Raw genomic sequence first — 18,560 nt, 5'->3', positions numbered from 1 at the left:
CCGAGCACGATTGCGGGTCCAGTGGGAACTGTGGGTTTAGTTTTATCCATTTATCTAAAATAGAAACCAGAAACTGCAGATTAGGGGAGGTGGGTCTGGAACCGGCCCCAGGACAGAGGACCGTGCAACGCAGCGGAGCAGTCCCTTCTCTCACCTGTGGTGACAAACAGCAGACGTCGCGCCCTGACTTGGAGAGCAGTTGAAGAGGAGAGATTAGAAAGACAATGAACACACGTGTTTGAGAAACTGCCTGCAGCTGGCCAGGAGTTTAGGATTAGTCCTTGACCAATTTCCAGTTGAGAAAAATGTTCAACTGATCGTGTCTTAGCAGAAATGATGTTTATTCCCATGGTAACTCAAGGTTGAGTGTGTGATTGCTGCAGTTTGCGTAAGTGTGAATTGAATTAAAATGATGTATCATGGCGATGGGCATGTTGATTGAATATTTATTTTCTTTTAGCAGCCTGCACCTGGGGAGCGGCTGCTGCCCTTTGTGGGTGATTACTTATTTATTTATTTATCTATTTTTTTTTAGAGGGAGGAGAAGGGAGAAGGGGGAGGGAGAGAGAGAAACATCAATGCGTGGTTGCTTCTCATGCACTCCCCCACTGGGGACCTGGCCCACAATCCAGGCATGTGCCCTGGCTGGGAATCAACCAGCCACCTTTGGGTTCTCAGGCCATAGCTCAATCCACTGAGCCACACCAGCCAGGGCCCACAGGGAAGGTTTAAGGTTGGGGAATGGCAACGGAGGCTCCATCCACAGGGCAACCTGGAGGGTCAGGCAAAGGCCACTGGCACAGTCTCGATGCCCCAGCTCAGAGCCCCAGGAAGTCGGGGTTGACACCCCTCCAGCAGGGACCCTCCAGCTGTAGAGATTTTGTCTTTTCTGGGCTGCCTTCAGGCCCTGAGAGAGCTGGCAGGCTGTCATTAAGAAGTTCCGGTCCTTGGCTGGCTGCGAGGGCCATACCATCCCAGTATGGCTGGACTTGGGGGTTCTCGGGGGGCACAAAGGATCGGTCAGACTGCTTGTGAGGATTCCAGGGTGTCGCTGTCTTGGGTCAGGGTCTGGGCTGGGGTGGGACACCTGCTGGTCTTTCTCCCTCTTGAGGGGGCCTGACCACAGAGCCACCTTCCTGGCCTGGGATGCTGTGTGCTTGAGAATGCTGGGGTCACCCTCGGCTCCAGCTCAGCCCAGACTCCCTGTCTCTGCAACAAGGTGACCGCCTGAGGACAGCACCCTCAGGCCGCACAGCTCTGTCTCTCAGGCCTGTCTTCCCGCCGTGACCATGGACGTCTGGGGACGGGGACTCCATCTTCCTCGTCTCTGTACTCCTTTGAACTTTGGGTTTGCATCATGCTTAGAGTGAGGAGGAGATGTGACAGAAGTGATGGAAAGTAGATGCCGGGGACAAGAAGGGAAGGAGGTCGCAAAGTTGCTGCCTGCAAGGACCGGGGGACCCAGAGCTCATGAGAGGGAGAAGTGAACTCTCTGGGGTTCTTGGGGCTGCTTTTACGGGGTGAAGGGGGAGGCTCAGGTTCTCCTGGTATCTAGTGGTGGGAGGTGGGGGTGGAGATGGTGCTGTTGTAGCCCAGGGAATGATCAAAGTCCTGATTAGGGCCAAGGAACAAAACCCGGGACAGGGTTGGGGGAGGGTAGGGTATGAGCAGTAGATCTCATCTGCAATTGGCATATCCTAAGCTGTCGGTCACTTAGGCACTCAACAAGCACTGCTCTGGTCCTGGCCAGGTAGCTCAGTGGGTTAGAGCGTCGCCCCCGCTACAGCAAGGTTGTGGGTTCAGTGCCTGGTCAGAGCACATGCAAGAATCTACCAGTGAATGCATCAGTTAGTGGAACAACAAGTCTCTCTCTCTCAAATCAATAATTTAAAAAAAGCACTGCTGCCCTGGCTGGTGTGGCTCAGTGGGTTGAGTGCCAGCCTGAGAACCCAAAGGCCCCTGGTTCCATTCCCAGTCGGGACACATGCCTGGGTTGTGGGCCAGGTCCCCAGTAGGGGGCACCTGAGAGGCAACCACACATCCATGTTTCTCTCCCTCTCTCCCTCCCTTTCTCTATCTAAAAATAAATAAACACAATCTTTAAACAAGCACTGCAGAGTGCCCACTGAAAGCAGTGCACAGACACTGCGACACAGCGTGAGGATAGTAGGAGGCGGGGCCTTTGGGAGGAGCTTAGCCATGAGGGCGGAGCCTCCAAGTGAGGATCCGAGTTCTTAGAGACTCGGGACAGATCACTCCCTTCTTCCAACAGGTGAGCACAGACGGAAGTCAGACGTCTGTCAGCCCGGAGAGGGCGCTCATGTGACTCTGCTGGTGCCCTGATCTTGGACTCCCAGCCTTGGGAACTTATAAACTCTCATTTATAAGGCCCCTCCTCTGTGGTATTTTGTTATAGCTGCTTGAAAGGACTAGGGCGAGAGGGAGTCAATTTTATCAGTGTCTTGTGTATCTTTTAAGGGTTTAAAAAATTTATGTATTGATTTGTAGAGAGAGGGGAAGGGAAGGAAAAAGAGAGGGAGAGAAACATCCACGTGAGAGACAAACATTGATCAGTTGCTTCTCATATGTGCCCTGAGCAGGGATCAAACCTGCAACCTAGGCATGCGCCCTGACCAGGAATCGAACCTGTGACGTTTTGGTTTGTGGGATGATGCCCAACCTACTGAGCCCCACTGGTCGGGGCTCTAGGGCTTTCATAAATCAATATAAATACGTGCATAGATGCGTACTTCTAAATAAACACACCCTTCTCTCTTACAGAAAAGCCAGCATGGCGTATCTATTATTCTCTGCCTATCTTCTTTTCTTCCTTTTTTCCTCCCCCGGTTGGCGCAGAGAACGTCCTCATCCACGCGCTCCTTTCGCGACCCCCTCACCCTGCTCCGTGTGAACAAGCAGCTTATTCAGAGCTGCGCACGCTCTCCCGTCGGTGGGCGTTCCCGTTGTTCCCGGACTTCGCAGTTACAAACTACTGCGTGTCGCCGCGCATGCGTGGTTTTCTGTGTCTGCTGGCTGACCCCCGGGATACACCTCTTGCCTTGGGGTCAGGGCGTCCGAGGAGAATGGTGCTGGCCGTCGTTCTCCAGCTGCCCGCCGGCTCTCAGCAGGGCTGCCCTCCTCTGCCCGCCCGTCAGCGATGTAGGGGAGTCCTCCCATCCCCCCCCCCACTACAGGCTCCCGGGAGGGAGCTGACTTCCCAGAGCAATCTGAGTGGCACATCCAGTTTGCAGGGCGTGTCACGCACCCCACGGATGGAGCCTCCTCTCGGTGGAGTAGACCACAGTGATTGAAGGCCAAGGCCCTGTGTGTCTGGCCCACCGTGTCCCCCTTCCCCACACACGCAAGAAGCAGAACTCGGAGCTGAGCACTGAGGGGTTTATTATTTCTGGGTGGGCTGGGGGCTCAGGCTTCTAGTTAGGAGTTAGTTTGGGGCGGGGCACCCTTCACACAGGCACGTAGGTCCCGTTGTAGCTAAAGGGGGGACCTGTGAAGCAGTCCCCGCCCCTCTCAGGGATCCATCGCTGGATATAGTTGGAACCGTTGTCCCCAGGCCACACCATCACGGTGTCTTTGGAGGCCACGGACGGGTCTTCTGAGAAGAAGTTGAAGGGACGGATCAGGAAGCCCACGGAATTTCCTGGGGTGGCCGTATTGGGGATGTCCTCTGAGTGGGGGATGTGCAGGAAGCCCACTGTCGCCCAGGCCACCAAATCCTGCGGGAGAGAGGAGTAGGTCATGTTGAGGAAGCTCAGAGAGGAGAGGGGTGGGCGGTCCCCGAAAGCCCCCTTTGTAGGGAGGGGGCAGGTCCAGCAGGGGGCGCAGATGTGGTCCTGGGCTGGGGCTGGGAAAAGGCGGCGCCGGTACCTCTTCCTCAATGTTCTCGTTGTTGCGAAGAAACTCCTCAAAGACCACAGGCGGGTCCCAGGGGTCGTTCTGGTTATAGATGCTGCTGCTGTACAGTTCTGACTCCCGGTACTTGGTCACTGCCAGTGGGTACCTGTGGGTGGAGAAGGCGGGCAGTTCCAGGCACTGGGAGCTTCCCGGCCTCTCCCAGGGTCAGTGATGTGTCTCTCCCCCAATTTCGAGATTATCTCCTGGGAGTCAGCCAGACTGGCCGAGGGTCACCTGCGGCTCAGGTGCAGAGAAAGGGCCCTCCACACCCCCTCCCCAAACAGAGCCACACCTGGAAACACACATGCATGCATGCACACACATGTAGACACGCTGTTACGCAGACTCAGCCCTCCCCAGACTCCTGAGCCTCCAGCCCTCCCCAGGCTCCTGAGCTTCCTCACCTGGCCCAGGTGACACCCCGCTCCACCTTGGAGCCAGGGGGCAGCACCTGGTGGGCCATGGAGTTGAGCTGCAGCCGGTAGCTGCGCTTGTGGCCCCAGCGGTTCTCCTCGGCGCTGGAGAAGAGCAGGTACTTGGGCAGAGTCTGTCCGAAGCGGAAGGCTGCCTGGCGCTCCCGGCGGTACCTCCTCTGCTCTAGAGCCGGCACCATCAGCCAGTGTCCCGGGTTCCAGGCGCTGGTGATGTTCTCCAGCTTCATCCCCAGGGTCTGGAAGCTGTTCTTCGAGCCTGCAGGTGTGCAGGGAGATGCAGAATGAGGGTCCAGCACCCCAAGATGACACATCCCCATTCTGCACTGGGACCTCCATTCCAGGTCACATCCAGCAGCAAGCCATGAGGGATGCAGGGGGCTTGGAGGGACGTGCAGAGCTAGCTGTGGGGTGGAAGGAAGAGATTAAAAACAAACAAACAAAAAAATCCAGGGGAACCAGAAGACAGCTTCCCTCGATGGGTCACGGCAGCTGCAGCGGTTCTGGTGTGAGTCTGGGCTGTTCCTTTTGAGACTGGTGTCCCCAGCCTGAGGGCTGCGCTGCAGTCCGAAAGGAGGGGCGGCCCATCTTTCCCAAGTGGGGACTGTGTCTACTGCCCTCTGTGCGCAGGGGGCCGAATGGGGCTGAGACAGCGGGGGAGGGTAGGGGCAGGAAGGGAAGCCACCTCTTTGGTCCCGGGGGCATGCTGTGACATGTGACTGCGTGCCAGGCCAAAGCCTGTCCCGATGCCTGTGTCATGGTGACACGGTTATCTAGGAGACACGGCAAGTGTTCTCGATGACACTGCATTCATCTCAGCGTGCCAGGCAGCAGTGACATGGGTTACATCCTGAGACATTATCCTCTCCGCTACCCTGAGCATACCTTTCCACCCAACCCCTCATCTAGGGGGGTCCACAGGGCCCCAGAGCCAGGACAGGGGCCACGGTGCTGTATCCAAGGCAACACCAGGATGCTGTTCACCTGCACTATTTTTCAGGGGCACTCAGCTTGCAGCCCTGCAGGTTTCACACGCAGGTCGGGCACGTTCCCCTGACAGTTTGCCTTCAGGGGGAGTGCCATCATCTGCCACGGGTGGGAGCTAGCGTCTGGATGGGGATGTGAGGTGGGGCCCGAGCCTTACCTGCCACGTCCAGGTCGATGCGGTAGTGAGCCAAGTGAGTGTGTATGTTGCCGAGCAGGTGCGTGTGCACGCGGGCGCCATGGCGCAGCCCCTCGGGGGTGTAGAAGGTGGCGTGGATGTAGCCAGAGGCGTGCATCTTGGCCTCCATCACCCCGTTGGGGTAGAAGATGAAGTCCCAGATGTAGTCGTAGTTGTAGACGGTGGAAGTCGTCCGCAGCACCAGCACCTGGCCCTCGAGCCCCGAGTAGAAGTGGAAGCCACCTTTGAAGTTGGAGTCGAAGTGACGCCGGAGGGGCACCCCTGTGGGCATCTCGAAGAGACAGAGGGCGCGGGGGTAGTGGACGGGGGCGTCGGCATCGTAGTAGTGGAAGGCGTCTAGGAAGGTGGCGGAGGCTGGGCAGTCAATGCCGGGGGCCAGTTCGTGGGTGACGGAGCCCAAGCCCCAGCCCACGTCCAAGTACTGGGTCTGCATGCCCGAGGGTGTGTGGCCTCCGTACAGCGACACGGCCTCCTGTACGCTCACTTCGTAGGCCACGCGTTCCCCCTGGAAGAGCACGTTCAGGACCTGCAGCCCCGTGGAGGACCGCAGCCTGAAGGCGAAGCTCCACCCCCCGTAGAGCACGGAGTTGCCCTCCAGTCTGTAGCGGGGGCCTTCCGGGTTGACCACGCGGGGGCTCTGCGTGGTGATGGGGTTGGTGAACTCCCCGCGAGGCTTGTAGGAGGAGAAGAGGGGCGGCTGCTCCTTGCCCTCTGCCCCCTCGTCCTTGGGAAGCAGGTTCTCCAGGACCACAACGTCCACCTCCCCGTCCGCGTACTTCTGGGCCAGTTCCTCTGGGCTGCTGTAGAACTGCCCGTTGTACCAGACCTGTTCCACCGTCCAGTCCTGGGGGTTCATGCTTTTGTGGTCTATGAGGAGCTCCAGCCCAGTGGGGTGCAAGAAGAAGCCTTCCACGAAGAGCTGTAAGATGAACCAGGAGCGGCGCTGGCCTGAGGCAAAGCCCCGCGGGGCCACGTCTGTGAAAGTCAGGCAGCGGGTCTGGCAGTTGAGGAAGGTGAAGCCTGTGGTGTTAAGGAAAAACTGGTGCAGGGGCTTGGTGACCTCCTTCAGGGTCTGGCTCATGAGGGTGCTCTCCACGGAGGTCACGGGCCTGGAGGCCCAGGAGGCCCGGAGCCCAGGCCCTCGGGACAGCTCACGCAGGTAGTACGGCTGTGGCAGGGGTCCCACGGCAAACTCGGTGATGTTGGGATGCTCCTGGGCTCCGAAGAAGATGATGGCTCGTGCCTCCCGCACAGGAGGCCTAAGGCCCTTGTCCAGAAATTTCAGCACTTTCTGCTTCTTGGGCAGCAGCATCTCGATGAGGAACACGGAGTTCTTGGCGATGGTTGGTGTTCTGGAGGGCTTCAGCCTCAGCTCCTGCCGGGACCAGAGGAAGTCACGCACGGCCTTCAGCTCTTGGGCACTCAGGTCCGCAAACACCTTGTTGGCCTGGCTGCGTGGGGTGTTTGGGGCGGGCTTCACCGAGGCCAACGCCTGCAACATCAGGACGGCGGCCGCCACCACACCGAGGGCCAGCGTCTCTCGCCTCATGGCTCTAGAATGCAGAGGAGATGAACTGCATTGGTTTATGGGAGGACGTGGGCTCCACCAGGCTGGGCCGGGGACCGCGATGCCCTCTGGCCCTGTAGTCTCCCTACAGACACGGCCCCCTTCCCACCCCAGCTGGGGCCCCTCCTGTGCTCTCCATCGATTCTGATTCTAAGCACCTCTCACTTGTCTGTGAGCCCTGATTAGGTCTGCGGGTTTCCTTTCCTACAACAGCTCCTCGTCTGTGTGTATCTCGGCCTGGCCGCACCTCCAGCTTGAACTGGCTCAGCCAGGGCCTGTGGGACTCAGGGCACTCCCTCCGAATGAGAGCTTCTGGTGCCCTGGGGCTGGATGAGAAAGGGGTGCTGTGGTACCTCATAAATGCCTCCCGGGGCAGGCCATGAGGGTGTTCACGGCCTGGGACTACGACTTCTTTAGTGAAAGGTGTTTAAGCCAGCCCTGCCCATTGTCCTCATCCAGTCAGGCGAACGCACCTTTGAAAAGCAAGAGTGATCCTCTTTTTCGGCACCTCGGAGGCGTGACCAGCCTCAAGAGAGCACACCATCTCGTTCGTTGACCCCACCCTCGCTTTCTCGCATCTTTGTGTGATCCTCCTTAACTCCAAGTGTCTAACTGAAAGCACAAATGGCCATTCTCGGAAGCCTTTGAGATCCTGCTTCCTGTCACTTGTCATTGGCTTGGGCTCAAATAAATGCCTATAAAAATCACCTACAGGTTGGGATGTGTCTCAGTTCGAGATGGGTATCCATGTAAATAAAGTCTGAAATGTAGGCCCTGGCTGGTGTGGCTCAGTGGATTGAGCGCCAGCTTGTGAACCAAAGGGTCACTGGTTCGATTCCCAGTCAGGGCACATGCTTGGGTTGTGGGCCAGATCTCCAGTAGGGGGTGCACGAAAGGCAACTACACGTTGATGTTTCTCTCCTTCTCTTTCTCCCTCCTTTCCCCTCTCTCTAAAAATAAATACGTAAAAACCTTTAAAAACATTGCGATGTAGTATAGAAGTTCAAAGAGTGGGCTGTGCAGGCAGACTGCCTGGGTTCAAGTGCTCGTATGTCCCGCTCCTAGGTCCAGTGTGCAACCTTGGCTGGGTCGCTTAAACTCTGTGGGCCTCCATTTTCTCAATCGGATGACGGAAACAAAAACCACGGTGCCTACCTTCCATGGTGGTTGCGAGAAATCAATTGGATGGTGGGAAGACGTGCTCAGAACCTGCTTCCCTTCTTGGAAGTGCTCAAGAATCCCCAGCTACTCTCCTTTTTAAAGCCCACCCTGAGGAGACCCTGGGTGATACCAGAAGACTTAAAATGTAAGCAATATCGACGGACTTCACCGAGGGTAGGTTGTAAGCCTGGGCTCTGAGGGTCAGGACCCAGGGGCCAGTCCTGTCCCGACCGCTTTGCCCCTCTGGTAGGGTGCTCAGATGGTGGCTGCCTTGACCCTCCGAGGCTCCTAGGAGGGCACCTCAGGATGGGGCCATCCCAGGCGGTGATACAGGGAGATGCCTTTTCAACCCTTCCACTTTGGGGGCAGGTGTGGTCAGGGTCTTCACTTCATAGCCCGTCCCCCAGAACAGCCAGGGACTCACCTGATTGGCGCTGTCCAGCCTGCACTGACCGGCGAGACACGGGGGCGTCGGGAGAAGAAGGGTATGGGCTGAGCTCTTGTTTTACTATTCAGTTGTGGTTTAGCCTCCCTTTTGCTTTACTTTTAAACAGACTTGACTTTTTAGAGCACTTTTAGGTTCGCCACAAAACTAGGCAGAAGGGAGAGAGCTCCCCCATCTGTCCCTCTGCCCCCCACGCCCAGCTTCCCTACTACTAATACCCCCCACCAGAGCGGTGCACTGGTTACCTGTGACCTCCAGGGGCACATCATCGTCACCCAAGGTCCACAGTTTACCTGAGAGGTCACTCATGCTGTCGTGCCTTCTCTGGGCTTGGAAAGATGTATGGTGACCAGTACTCACCACGACAGTCTCGCTGCGGCCCTGACAGTCCTCTAGGCTCAGCTGTTTGTCTGGTCCCACCCCTACCCCCCCTCCCTAGGGGTGGGGGTCTGCGTACACGGCCCTTTCCAGCTGGCTCAGTGCAGTCTGCTGCCTTTTCAGACGGGCTCCTCTCGGTCAGGGGTACCCATGTAAGCTCTTCCACTGTGGGGAGCCGACCAGCAGCCATCCCTTGACACAGTCGGGATGGATGAGATGCATCTGCACAGCAGGGGCAACTGTGGCTGGACTTCCTGTCTATCTCTCCTTGCATGTCTGTCTTTGCAGTTAATAGGTGGTGGGATTTTTAGATGCCCGCATTTCAGGTGCAATGATCCACAGAATTCCAATGAGGTTGTACAAAATGATTTCTTGGCCAGAGAACAAAAGTCCCCCCTGATGGGGTAGCCTCTGAACATCTAAAAGTTGATGGAGTAACAGCCCCTCCTCTACCTTGGACAGGAATATATATTAGTGGAATTAGACAGGTAAAGAGGCAGGAGAAGCTGGTTAACTATTACAAACCAAGCACATAGAAACAATTGCTAAGGAGTTAGAGTCCTCAGTACATAAAGCAACATTTTAGACAGAAAGATAGATAGTTAAGTTAGACACCACAAAGGCCTTGTAATAAATTTCCTCTAACCACTGTTCAGTCTAGCGTGTCCTTTTGACCCATGCCAAATTCTAAGAACTTTAATGAACATCTGTTCATCAACAAGACATTTAAAACTCTGTACATACAGCTATTTCTAATTGTCTGATTAATGGTTCTTCTGCTCAAAATAACCTTTGTTTAACATAACTGAATCTATGGAACTTCCTGTACTTTTCCTAGTTACCTCTGTATTGTTTTTTTTTTTCTGCTTAACTCATCACACCATGCCCCTGTTCCTTTAATGTTTTGTAACAATCTCTATAAAAATAAAGCTTACATCAGACTCTGCAAGTTCGGTCAGACCCTCAGAGGCTGGCTGTTCTCCGGGATCCGGTCGGGTGTCTGACTCATCATTTGTCGCCTGTGCGGTCCATCCTTCGGGGACCCCGAGACCTGCTGAGGCTGGACCCCGGCACTCTATGCTTTTCCCCAACTGTCTTTCTGCTCTGGAGAGGAGGGAGAGGACCTGCCTATTCCTTTAAGCTTATCTTCCCCAGGACAGAGCGATGTTCAGGGTCCAAGTGGGCAGCTGGGGTGTGAACTATGGCACTGCAGTTACAGGGGTGGAGGGGGGACGGGAGGGGGGGAGGGACCTTAGCGGCAGGTCTGCCCATCCACCTCCTTCCTGCTTTTTCCATCCTGCCCCTAAGCGGTTGCTTGTGCTCTCTGGCCGCTGCCCCCCCCCGCCCCCGTCTTGTGTGTTCGTTTCTCCTGGCCCCTTATTCCTCAGGCCCTTCCCCCCCCCGCCCCCGTCATCTCCTCCACTCCCCCAATGTCCCATTCACAATATACCTGTGTGTTCCGCTTGCTCCGCTCACCTTGCCTCTGCTATAAGTCTTCACCTTGGCCTCTTCCCGAGTTTTATGGCTCTCTGGACCCTGCCCTGTAGGGGCAGGGTGAGGGCTGGGCCAAGCAAGGTGGGGACCCACGTAGGGCTCTGGGGGCTCAGGGGCCTCCACAGTAGCCAGGGGCGCCGGCTTCTGTGGCCCCTACATGAGCCCAAGTTGGGAAATGCCCCAGTCCTCCCCCCCTTCAGTAGCAGGGTGCACGTCTGTTTGCCCCAACAATACACCAGTCCTAGGTGTGTTTCCATCGTTCCACAAGCATTGGGATGCCCTAATCTGTTAAAATAAACATTGAGCTTCAGAGGCCGGAGATAAGGGCAAGGGAAAGTTGCTAACAAGCAGTCCCAGCTGACAAGGACACACAGACAAAGGCAGAGGCTGGTAGAGGTGGACACTCACATCGAAAGCAGGGCATTTGTCCATTTCGTTTTGGTTTTTGAGTGGGTGTGGCTGTGTGCCAATAAAACCTCCTTTACAGATGTGGAAGTGCGAATTTCATATCATTTTCATGCGTCACAAAATTTTCTTCTCCTTTTGATTTTTTTCTTCACTGTTTTAAAACACAAAAACCATTCTTACCTCGTGGGCTGCATCCACACAGGCGGCGTGCTGGGTCTGACCTCTGACCTGCAGGCCGAAGTTTAAGGGCAACCGCTCTCGTTCCCACCCTGCCTCTGCTACCGATCAGCTCGGTGAAGAGCCGGGTATGTGACCCACGTGGGGAATGGGGGGCCAGAGACAGAGAAGTCTGGGCAGTATGAAGCCACCGAGCTGGGACTCTAGGAGGGGTCTTCTTAGTGTCTCTGTGGCCCTGGCAGAATTCGGAAAGGGAAGAGGAAGTGGCTGGGGAGAACGTCCTCAGGATGGCTCTGCTAAGGAGAGGGGAGAAGGGCCGGGAAGGTTGGGGAGTGGGGGAGGCACCTGTGCAGGGAGGGGAGTTGGAACTAGTCGGCTTAGTCTGAGGACAGAAGCCAGAGTTTGGGCAAGGGAGGGAGATAGTAAAATCAGGATTATTCTTTTGTTATTTTTCATCCTTAACCTCCTTCTCCTTGCCCTGCAAGTGATGTTGGTGTTTATCGGCAGCTGGGTGAAGAGGGGACAAATGAGTGAGTCGATCTGATACTTGTCGGCAGTCCCAGAGGCCTGTTGGGGTCTCCAGGGAAGGCGGTTGGCTTTAAATGCACGAAGGACTCCACCTGTGTCTGTCACCCTCAGCCATGGGGTCACCACCCTGCGGAGACTTGAGGAGGCTTGGGTCCCAGGAGACTTCTAGGGACACCTTGACATTGAGAAATGCCATTTGTTTCTGTCCCACCGAGGATCCTGTCACCGACTTAACGGCGTGAGGACAGACTGGGTGAGGATACTTGTGAAGATGGAAAGAAAAGGGGGCCACACGCCATGACGTTTGACCCTTAGCTCACACCAACACAAGAATGACCTCAAAGGAGATCAAAGACCTAAATGTAAGAGGCAAAATGATAAGCTCTTAGAGAAAACAGAGGAGTACATTTAAAAAAAATCCTCTCTCAAGAACGTGCTTATTAATTTTGGAGAGAGAGGAAGTGGATAGGGGCAACATCAGTGTGAGAGAGAAACATCGATCAGTTGCAATAGTGCAGGCGCCATGACCTTCAGGAACCAGAAGAGCAAACCCCGCACGGCCAGGGCTCTGTCTCCCTGTGCTAGACTCCCAGGGCTGCCCTAACAGAGACCCCCAACCGTGGGGTGGGTGTGGGGGTGGGGGACGGAGCTTCAAACCACTGAAATGGATTCTCGAACACTTCTGGAGGCTGGAAGTCGGACATCGAGGCGTCTGCATGGCTGTGCCCCTCTAAGGACACCAGTGTGGGTGCTCCCTCCTTTCAGCTGCTGGTGTTGCCGGCAATCCTGGGCGCCTGTGGGTTCCTCGGCTTGTAAATGTGCCACTCTAGCCTCTGCCCAATTGTCACATGGCCGTCTTCCCTGTCTGTACTTCTGTGTGGTGGACTCGGGCCAGCAGAGTCCGCCTGTTGTGGCCAGTGATGAGAATGAATGCACAGGCGACAACAATCCTGTGTGGAAAAAGAAAACAGCACGGCTACTCTCTCAAGGGGAGGGTGCCTATGGTGCCTCGGCCACTCCCTCAAGAGGAGAGCGCCCCGACCCTTGCCTAGACAGGCTTTTATTGTTTTACTCGGGTCTTACATCAGAGAAAGATTTATTATCTATCACATAAAATATTATTGTCTACCTTTTAGGTGCAATCAAGAAAATGAAAATAACATGCAGAGGGGAATGGTGATGAGCTGATTAGCTCTGTCCTTGGGAGAGCTCACATAGGCTTTGGAAATTACCTTGAAGGTAGACAATACACATTTGTTGTTTTAGACCAGGGTAATGGAGTTTTAGCAAGAGCAAGCCATAACAGTCTGTATGCATTTTCTCGGCCTGATTCCCACGGGAAAACTCGGTTTGAAGGTCTGGCTCCTGCCCACCGCTTTGCTTCTGTAGGTTTTCCATACAGAGCTGAGTCACATTGGCCAGACCAAAACAAGCTGGTCCCCTATACTTCTGTCCCCTTATCTTCATAACAATAGTTGGATCAGGGCCCACTCTACTCAGATATGAATTCGTCTTAGCTAATTATATCTTCAATGACCCAACCTCCAAAACAGGGTGCATTCTGGGGTTGTGCCTGACGTGGGGTTGGGGAGGGAACTGAGCAGTGATTTCTGGAGCTTGGGACTGTTAACCTGCCACCAGCTCTTTTTCTCCACTCTCCAAGCTCAGGTCTGCAAGCTGGTCTCTGGCTTTGAAGCTGACCTTGATTTCGGAGGTGTGATTTCTCTCTTTGTGGGGTTAATGATTGGTGGCTGTTACTGAGAGCACTTGGGCAAAGACTGCGCCCTTTAACTTCCGGGCTGCCTGCCTTTCTTAAAGGAGCAGAACCGGAGGCCTTGGGGGTGAAGATGTTGAAGGTCACGGGTAGGACGCCCAGTCTGGGGGAGGGGCAGTGTCACCTGTGAAGATCAACTCGGTGTCTGGGCTCCCTGTCCAGAGATCACAGCCCACAGCTTCCCTACTGCTGGACTTTGATACTTCACTGTCATGAGGTCGCCATACATCAGAGACCATGGGGGTAATCTAGAAAGTGGGATTGTTTTCATGGAAGCACGGGAAGATTCCCACGGGGCTTGGGGATGGGCCAGAGAAGTCCCTTGAGTCAATCTCCAGGCTAAAGAAGTCAGGATCCCACCCCCCCGACTGGGAATCTAACCGGTGACCTCTTGGCTTACACCCCAGCGCTCAGTCCACTGAGCCACACCAACTAGGGCCATTTCTCAGTTTTTAAACTTTAAACTTTAGAAAGATTGTCAAATATACTTAACTAAAAGCTTATAATATGAACTTTTAGAAAACACTTTTCTTGGAAATAACCCTAAAAGACGTTAATTAAAACTAGCACAGGGTCCTGTTTAATTTATATTAGTATTTAATTTCTTTTTAAAAATAATATTTTATTTTATTTATTTATTTTTAGAAAGAGGGGAAGAGAGGGAGAGAAACATCAATGTGTGGTTGCCTCTCACATGCCCCCAACTGGAGACCTGGCCTATAATCCAGGCATGTACCCTGACTGGGAATTGAACCAGCGACGCTTGGGTTCATAGGCTGGCACTCAATCCACTGAGCCACACCAGCCAGGGCAGTATTTAATTTCCTTAGAGCACTAAAATATTACATTGTACTCATGCCATTGGGAGGCAGAAAATGCACCACATGTAACACACGGACAAATGCATATCCCACACAGACCACACACATGAAGACTGAACATACAAAGACCATACATGTAATTTGAATTACCGATTTTTGTACAGAAAGTATAAAATGTCTCTTATTTGCTTTTTGACATAAATGTCTCTTATTTGACAATTTTCAAGAAGACTGGGAAAAGGATGGAAGGTCCTAAAAACCAAGCAAGAAGACCTGTAGAGACTCTCAATAAAAGTTGTATGGACTATTGATGGGTGGTGGAAATCCTCTCAGCTCCAGGACACCCAGCAGCAGGGGAGGGCCTGGGCGGGCTGCTTTGGCCCCGGAAGGTCAGAAACCTGGCAACGAAAGATACATGCAGCAGATGGGGGACCAGGAATTAGAGTCCACACCGACTGAGAAATACAAAGAGATGGATGTTTACCCTGTGCCTGATGGTGGCCTTACCAATGACCATAACACCAGCTAGATGCCCTGGGAATGGATTTAACCCATGCAGACAGGGGACTCCATAGAAAGCCCCATTGAGAGCAGGGCAGAAAGAGAGAAAGCCTGTTTGAAAGCCCATTTGTCCTATGGATGTGTTAACCCTGTGCCCAGAGAGTGGCCTTACTAATTACCAGAGCACCAAACAAATGGGTCCCTTCGGACATCAGGGGTGATGGCTTCCTGACTCACTGGACCCTATGTCCCAGGTGTCACCTGGGGACGGTTGTGTAGGCTGGCTCCATGTCCTTACCTTCTATCTCGGCATTGACAAAATGCATCTTGATGAAGGATTTATTCCACAGCCGACAGGTAGGTTCCCCACACAGACGAGGGCAAGAGAAAGTGTAATGGAAACAACTGCAGGTGCCACCAGAGTCATCAAAGAATGTCACCAGAGAGAAATTAGGTGGAGGAAGGGGTACCAGAGCCTGAGGTTTCTTTCTTCACAAATTTAAAACATTCATAACCTTCACAAACCTTTCTGCAACTTTCACAAACTTTTTTTATCTCTTTAGAAATAACCATTTTTAGAATAACTCACTTTTAATTTCTGTCTTTCAAAATTGCATCTCCATGCCTTATACTTTCTATTATTCAAACTGTACAATTTATTTCCAACTTAATTTGAATTTAAGTTCTGAAAAACTTAATTTCCCATAATGATTAGAAGTAAGCAACAGCGATTTCTGGCCAAGATAGAGGCACAGGTAGATACACTGTGTTTACTTGCACAACCAAAATAAGAACAACAATACATTTTATAACAAAAAACAGCCAGAACTGTCAGAAAATTAAACTGCATGGAAGTCTGGCAATTTTAAAGAAGAAACATTTATCCAGACTGGTGGAAGGGCAGAGAAGGGCAGCCAGAGTGGAGAAGACTTGAGGCAAGGAGGTGGCTGGCAGACCCGGTGAGGTGGTGGCTGGTTGACCAGGTGGTCCCACACTGGCATGTGGATAAACCAGGAGGAACAACTGGGGAGCAAGACAGATCAAGCACCCAGGGTTCCAGCGCAGGGAAATAAAGCCTCCAAATCTTTGACTGAAAGAACCTGTGGGGGTTGCAGCAGCAAAAGAAACTCCCAGCGTCACAGGAGAGTTTGTTGGAGAGACCCACAGGGTCCTAGAGCATGCTTTAGCCTATCCACGCAGCAATCAGCACCAGAAGGGCCCAATTTGCTTGTGGGTAGTGGAGGAAGTGGCTGAAATCCGGCCGAGAGCCAAACATTCAGCATTGTTCCCTCTAGGACCGCTCCCCCACCCCCACCACATACAGCACAACACCGCAGTGATGTGGGTTGCCCTACCCTGGTGAATACCTAAGACTTTGCCCCTTACTACCTAACAGACATGCTGAGACAAAAAAAATGTGTCCCAAGAGAAAGAACAGATCAAAACTCCAGAAAAAATACAACTAAGCATTGAAAAGATAGCCAACCTATCAGATGCAGAATTCAGAACACTGGTAATCAGGATGCTCACAGAAATGATGAGTATGGTCACAAAATAGAGGAAAAAGTGAAGACTATGAAAAGCGAAGTAAAAGAAAATGCACAGTGAACCAACAGTGAAGGGAAGGAAACCAGGACTCAAATCAATGGTTTGGACCAGAAAAAGGAAATAAACATTCAACCAGAACAGAATGAAGAAACAAAAATTCAAAAAAAAATGAGGAGAGGCTTAGGAACCTCTGGAAAAACGTTAAATGTTCCAACATCCTAATCATAGGGGTGCCAGAAAGAGAAGAGGAAGTACAAAACACTTATTTAAAAAAAATAATGAAGAACTTCCCCAACCTGACCAAAAAAAAAAAAAATAGACTTCATGGAACTCTAGGAAGCTCAGAAAGTCCCAAAGGAGTTGGACTCAAGTAAGCACACAGCAAGCCACATCATAATTACATTATCCAAGATGAAAGAGAAGGAGAGAATCTTAAAAGCAGCAAGAGAGAAGGAGACAATTATCTATAAAGGAGTTCCCATAAGACAATCAGCTGATTTCCCAAAAGAAGCCTTGTAGTCAAGAAGGGGCTGGAAAGAAGTATTCCAAGTCATGAAAGGCAAGGACCTACATCCAAGATTAGTCTATCCAGTAAAGCTATCCTTTAGAATGGAAGGGCAGATAAAGTGCTTCCCAGATAAGGCCAAGTTAAAGGAGTTCATCACCATGAAGCCCTTATTATATGAAACATTAAAGGAACTTATCTAAGAAAAAGAAGATGACCAAAAACATGAACAGCAAAATGACAACAAACTCAAAACTCTCAACAACCAAAACTACAAATACAAAAGAAAAAACAAAGTAAGCAAACAACTAGAACAGGAGCAGAATCACAGAAATGGAGATCACATGGATGGTTATCAGCAGGGAAGAGGAGGGGGGAGTGGGGAAAATGTTATAGGGAATAAGAAGCATAAATGGTAGGTACAAAATAGACAGGAGAAGGTTAAGAATAATATAGGAAATGTAGAAGCCAAAGAACTTATATGTATGACACATGGACATGAACTAAAGCGGTGGGGGGAATGTGGGTGGGAGGGGGTGTGCAGGGTGGAGGGGAATAAAGGAGGGAAAATGGGACAACTGTAATAGCATAATTAATAATATATATATATATATTTAAAGAGTAAGCAACCGGCATTCCCTAGATTGATTTATGAACGCATCCCTTGACCGTTAGAAACGGTTCCTCTCTTGGCAAACACACTCTCGCTGTTAAGAAACACACCTTCCATAAAGCCCGTGACATTTATCTACAGCTCCAAACCCACTCCGCAGCCTCTTTGTAATGAAAAGCCAAAAGCAGGTCTAGCAATCTACATTTTGGTATTTCCTGTTATTTCAAAATACCTAGATGTTCAATACCTTTGATCAGAATTTACTAATTTAGAAAGGAATGGCTGAAATAAATGAACTTCATTTGCTCAGCTATAGCTAAGGTTTTCCCCCTTTTGAGAATAACAATCTCCTCGAAACTTGTGTTTGAAAAGGTGACCTAGACAGGAGTTCTTGAAGAAGACCGGGTGTTTGCACTTCAAAAAAAGTAGGGTGAGAAATACCAGCTCCTTTTAGAAGGACTTTGGTTTCGTCAGGCACAGGGGTGGAAAAGTGACTTGAGTTTGAACTGCCGCTTTTTGCCTCTGCATTCGGAGGCAGGCCTAGTTTTTCCCAGAACTCAGCAGCTCCCAAGTCTCCAGGAGGAGAACATAGCGTGTTTGCAGCCAGGGCGGAGGAGGGGTGAGATTTTCTCCTTCTTCATGCCCTTGTTTTTACGTAACATGGGCACAGTGGAACCAGGCTAATTCTACACGGGAATTGAATGCAGGACTTGGTTTAGACAGTAAGGAATAGCGTCACTCCTGCTATTGATTAAAAGAGCGTGGCCTTTTAATATCGATTAAATATTGATTATTTAATATTGATGCAAAGAGCATGGCCTTAAGGGATTAGACTGCTGCTCAGCTGGAAAGAGATATGGGGGGTGAGGGAGGGTAGCATGAGGCAAATTTGAATGAAAAGGCCTAGTTAGGACAAAGAAGCCTAGAATTCTAGCTGAAGGTTAAAATCTTGTCTTCTCTCAATAACTAAAGCTAAGGATGGATCGACAATAAAGGTTGAGCTGGAAGATAGTATTATAGCTAAGAGATCCGTCCATGGGCCGGACCTCCTGGTCACCCAGTTTGTGTCGAGGCCAGGCTGTGTTGCAATAGAAAATCAAGCACATGGGCTTGA

The 18,560-nt window shown here is 52.0% G+C and overlaps 1 protein-coding gene across 3 annotated transcripts; it reads right to left on the bottom strand.

The window, feature by feature from the left end:
• Positions 1–3,398: 3,398 nt before the first annotated feature.
• AOC1 (amine oxidase copper containing 1) lies at positions 3,399–10,779 on the bottom strand. 3 transcript variants are annotated; one of them, XM_037131869.2, is made up of 5 exons: positions 10,528–10,779; positions 5,488–7,079; positions 4,317–4,602; positions 3,886–4,018; positions 3,399–3,734 (listed from the first exon to the last, which is right to left on the bottom strand). In XM_037131869.2, exons 2-5 carry the CDS (start codon positions 7,073–7,075, stop codon positions 3,465–3,467), a joined length of 2,277 nt encoding a protein of 758 aa, XP_036987764.2. In that variant the 5' UTR covers positions 7,076–7,079; positions 10,528–10,779; the 3' UTR covers positions 3,399–3,464. The 3 variants fall into 3 exon arrangements, with proteins under 3 accessions (XP_036987764.2, XP_036987765.2, XP_053527868.1); XM_037131870.2 differs by having other exon boundaries at positions 10,554–10,779; XM_053671893.1 differs by lacking the exon at positions 10,528–10,779 and adding an exon at positions 10,013–10,063.
• Between the last annotated feature and the right edge of the window lie 7,781 nt (positions 10,780–18,560).

Source organism: Artibeus jamaicensis, unplaced genomic scaffold (assembly GCF_021234435.1).
Source record: "Artibeus jamaicensis isolate MK-2021 breed Jamaican fruit bat unplaced genomic scaffold, CSHL_Jam_final contig_718, whole genome shotgun sequence".
Taxonomy (NCBI): Eukaryota; Metazoa; Chordata; class Mammalia; order Chiroptera; family Phyllostomidae; genus Artibeus; species Artibeus jamaicensis.
This window is presented reverse-complemented; position numbering and strand designations above follow the sequence as displayed.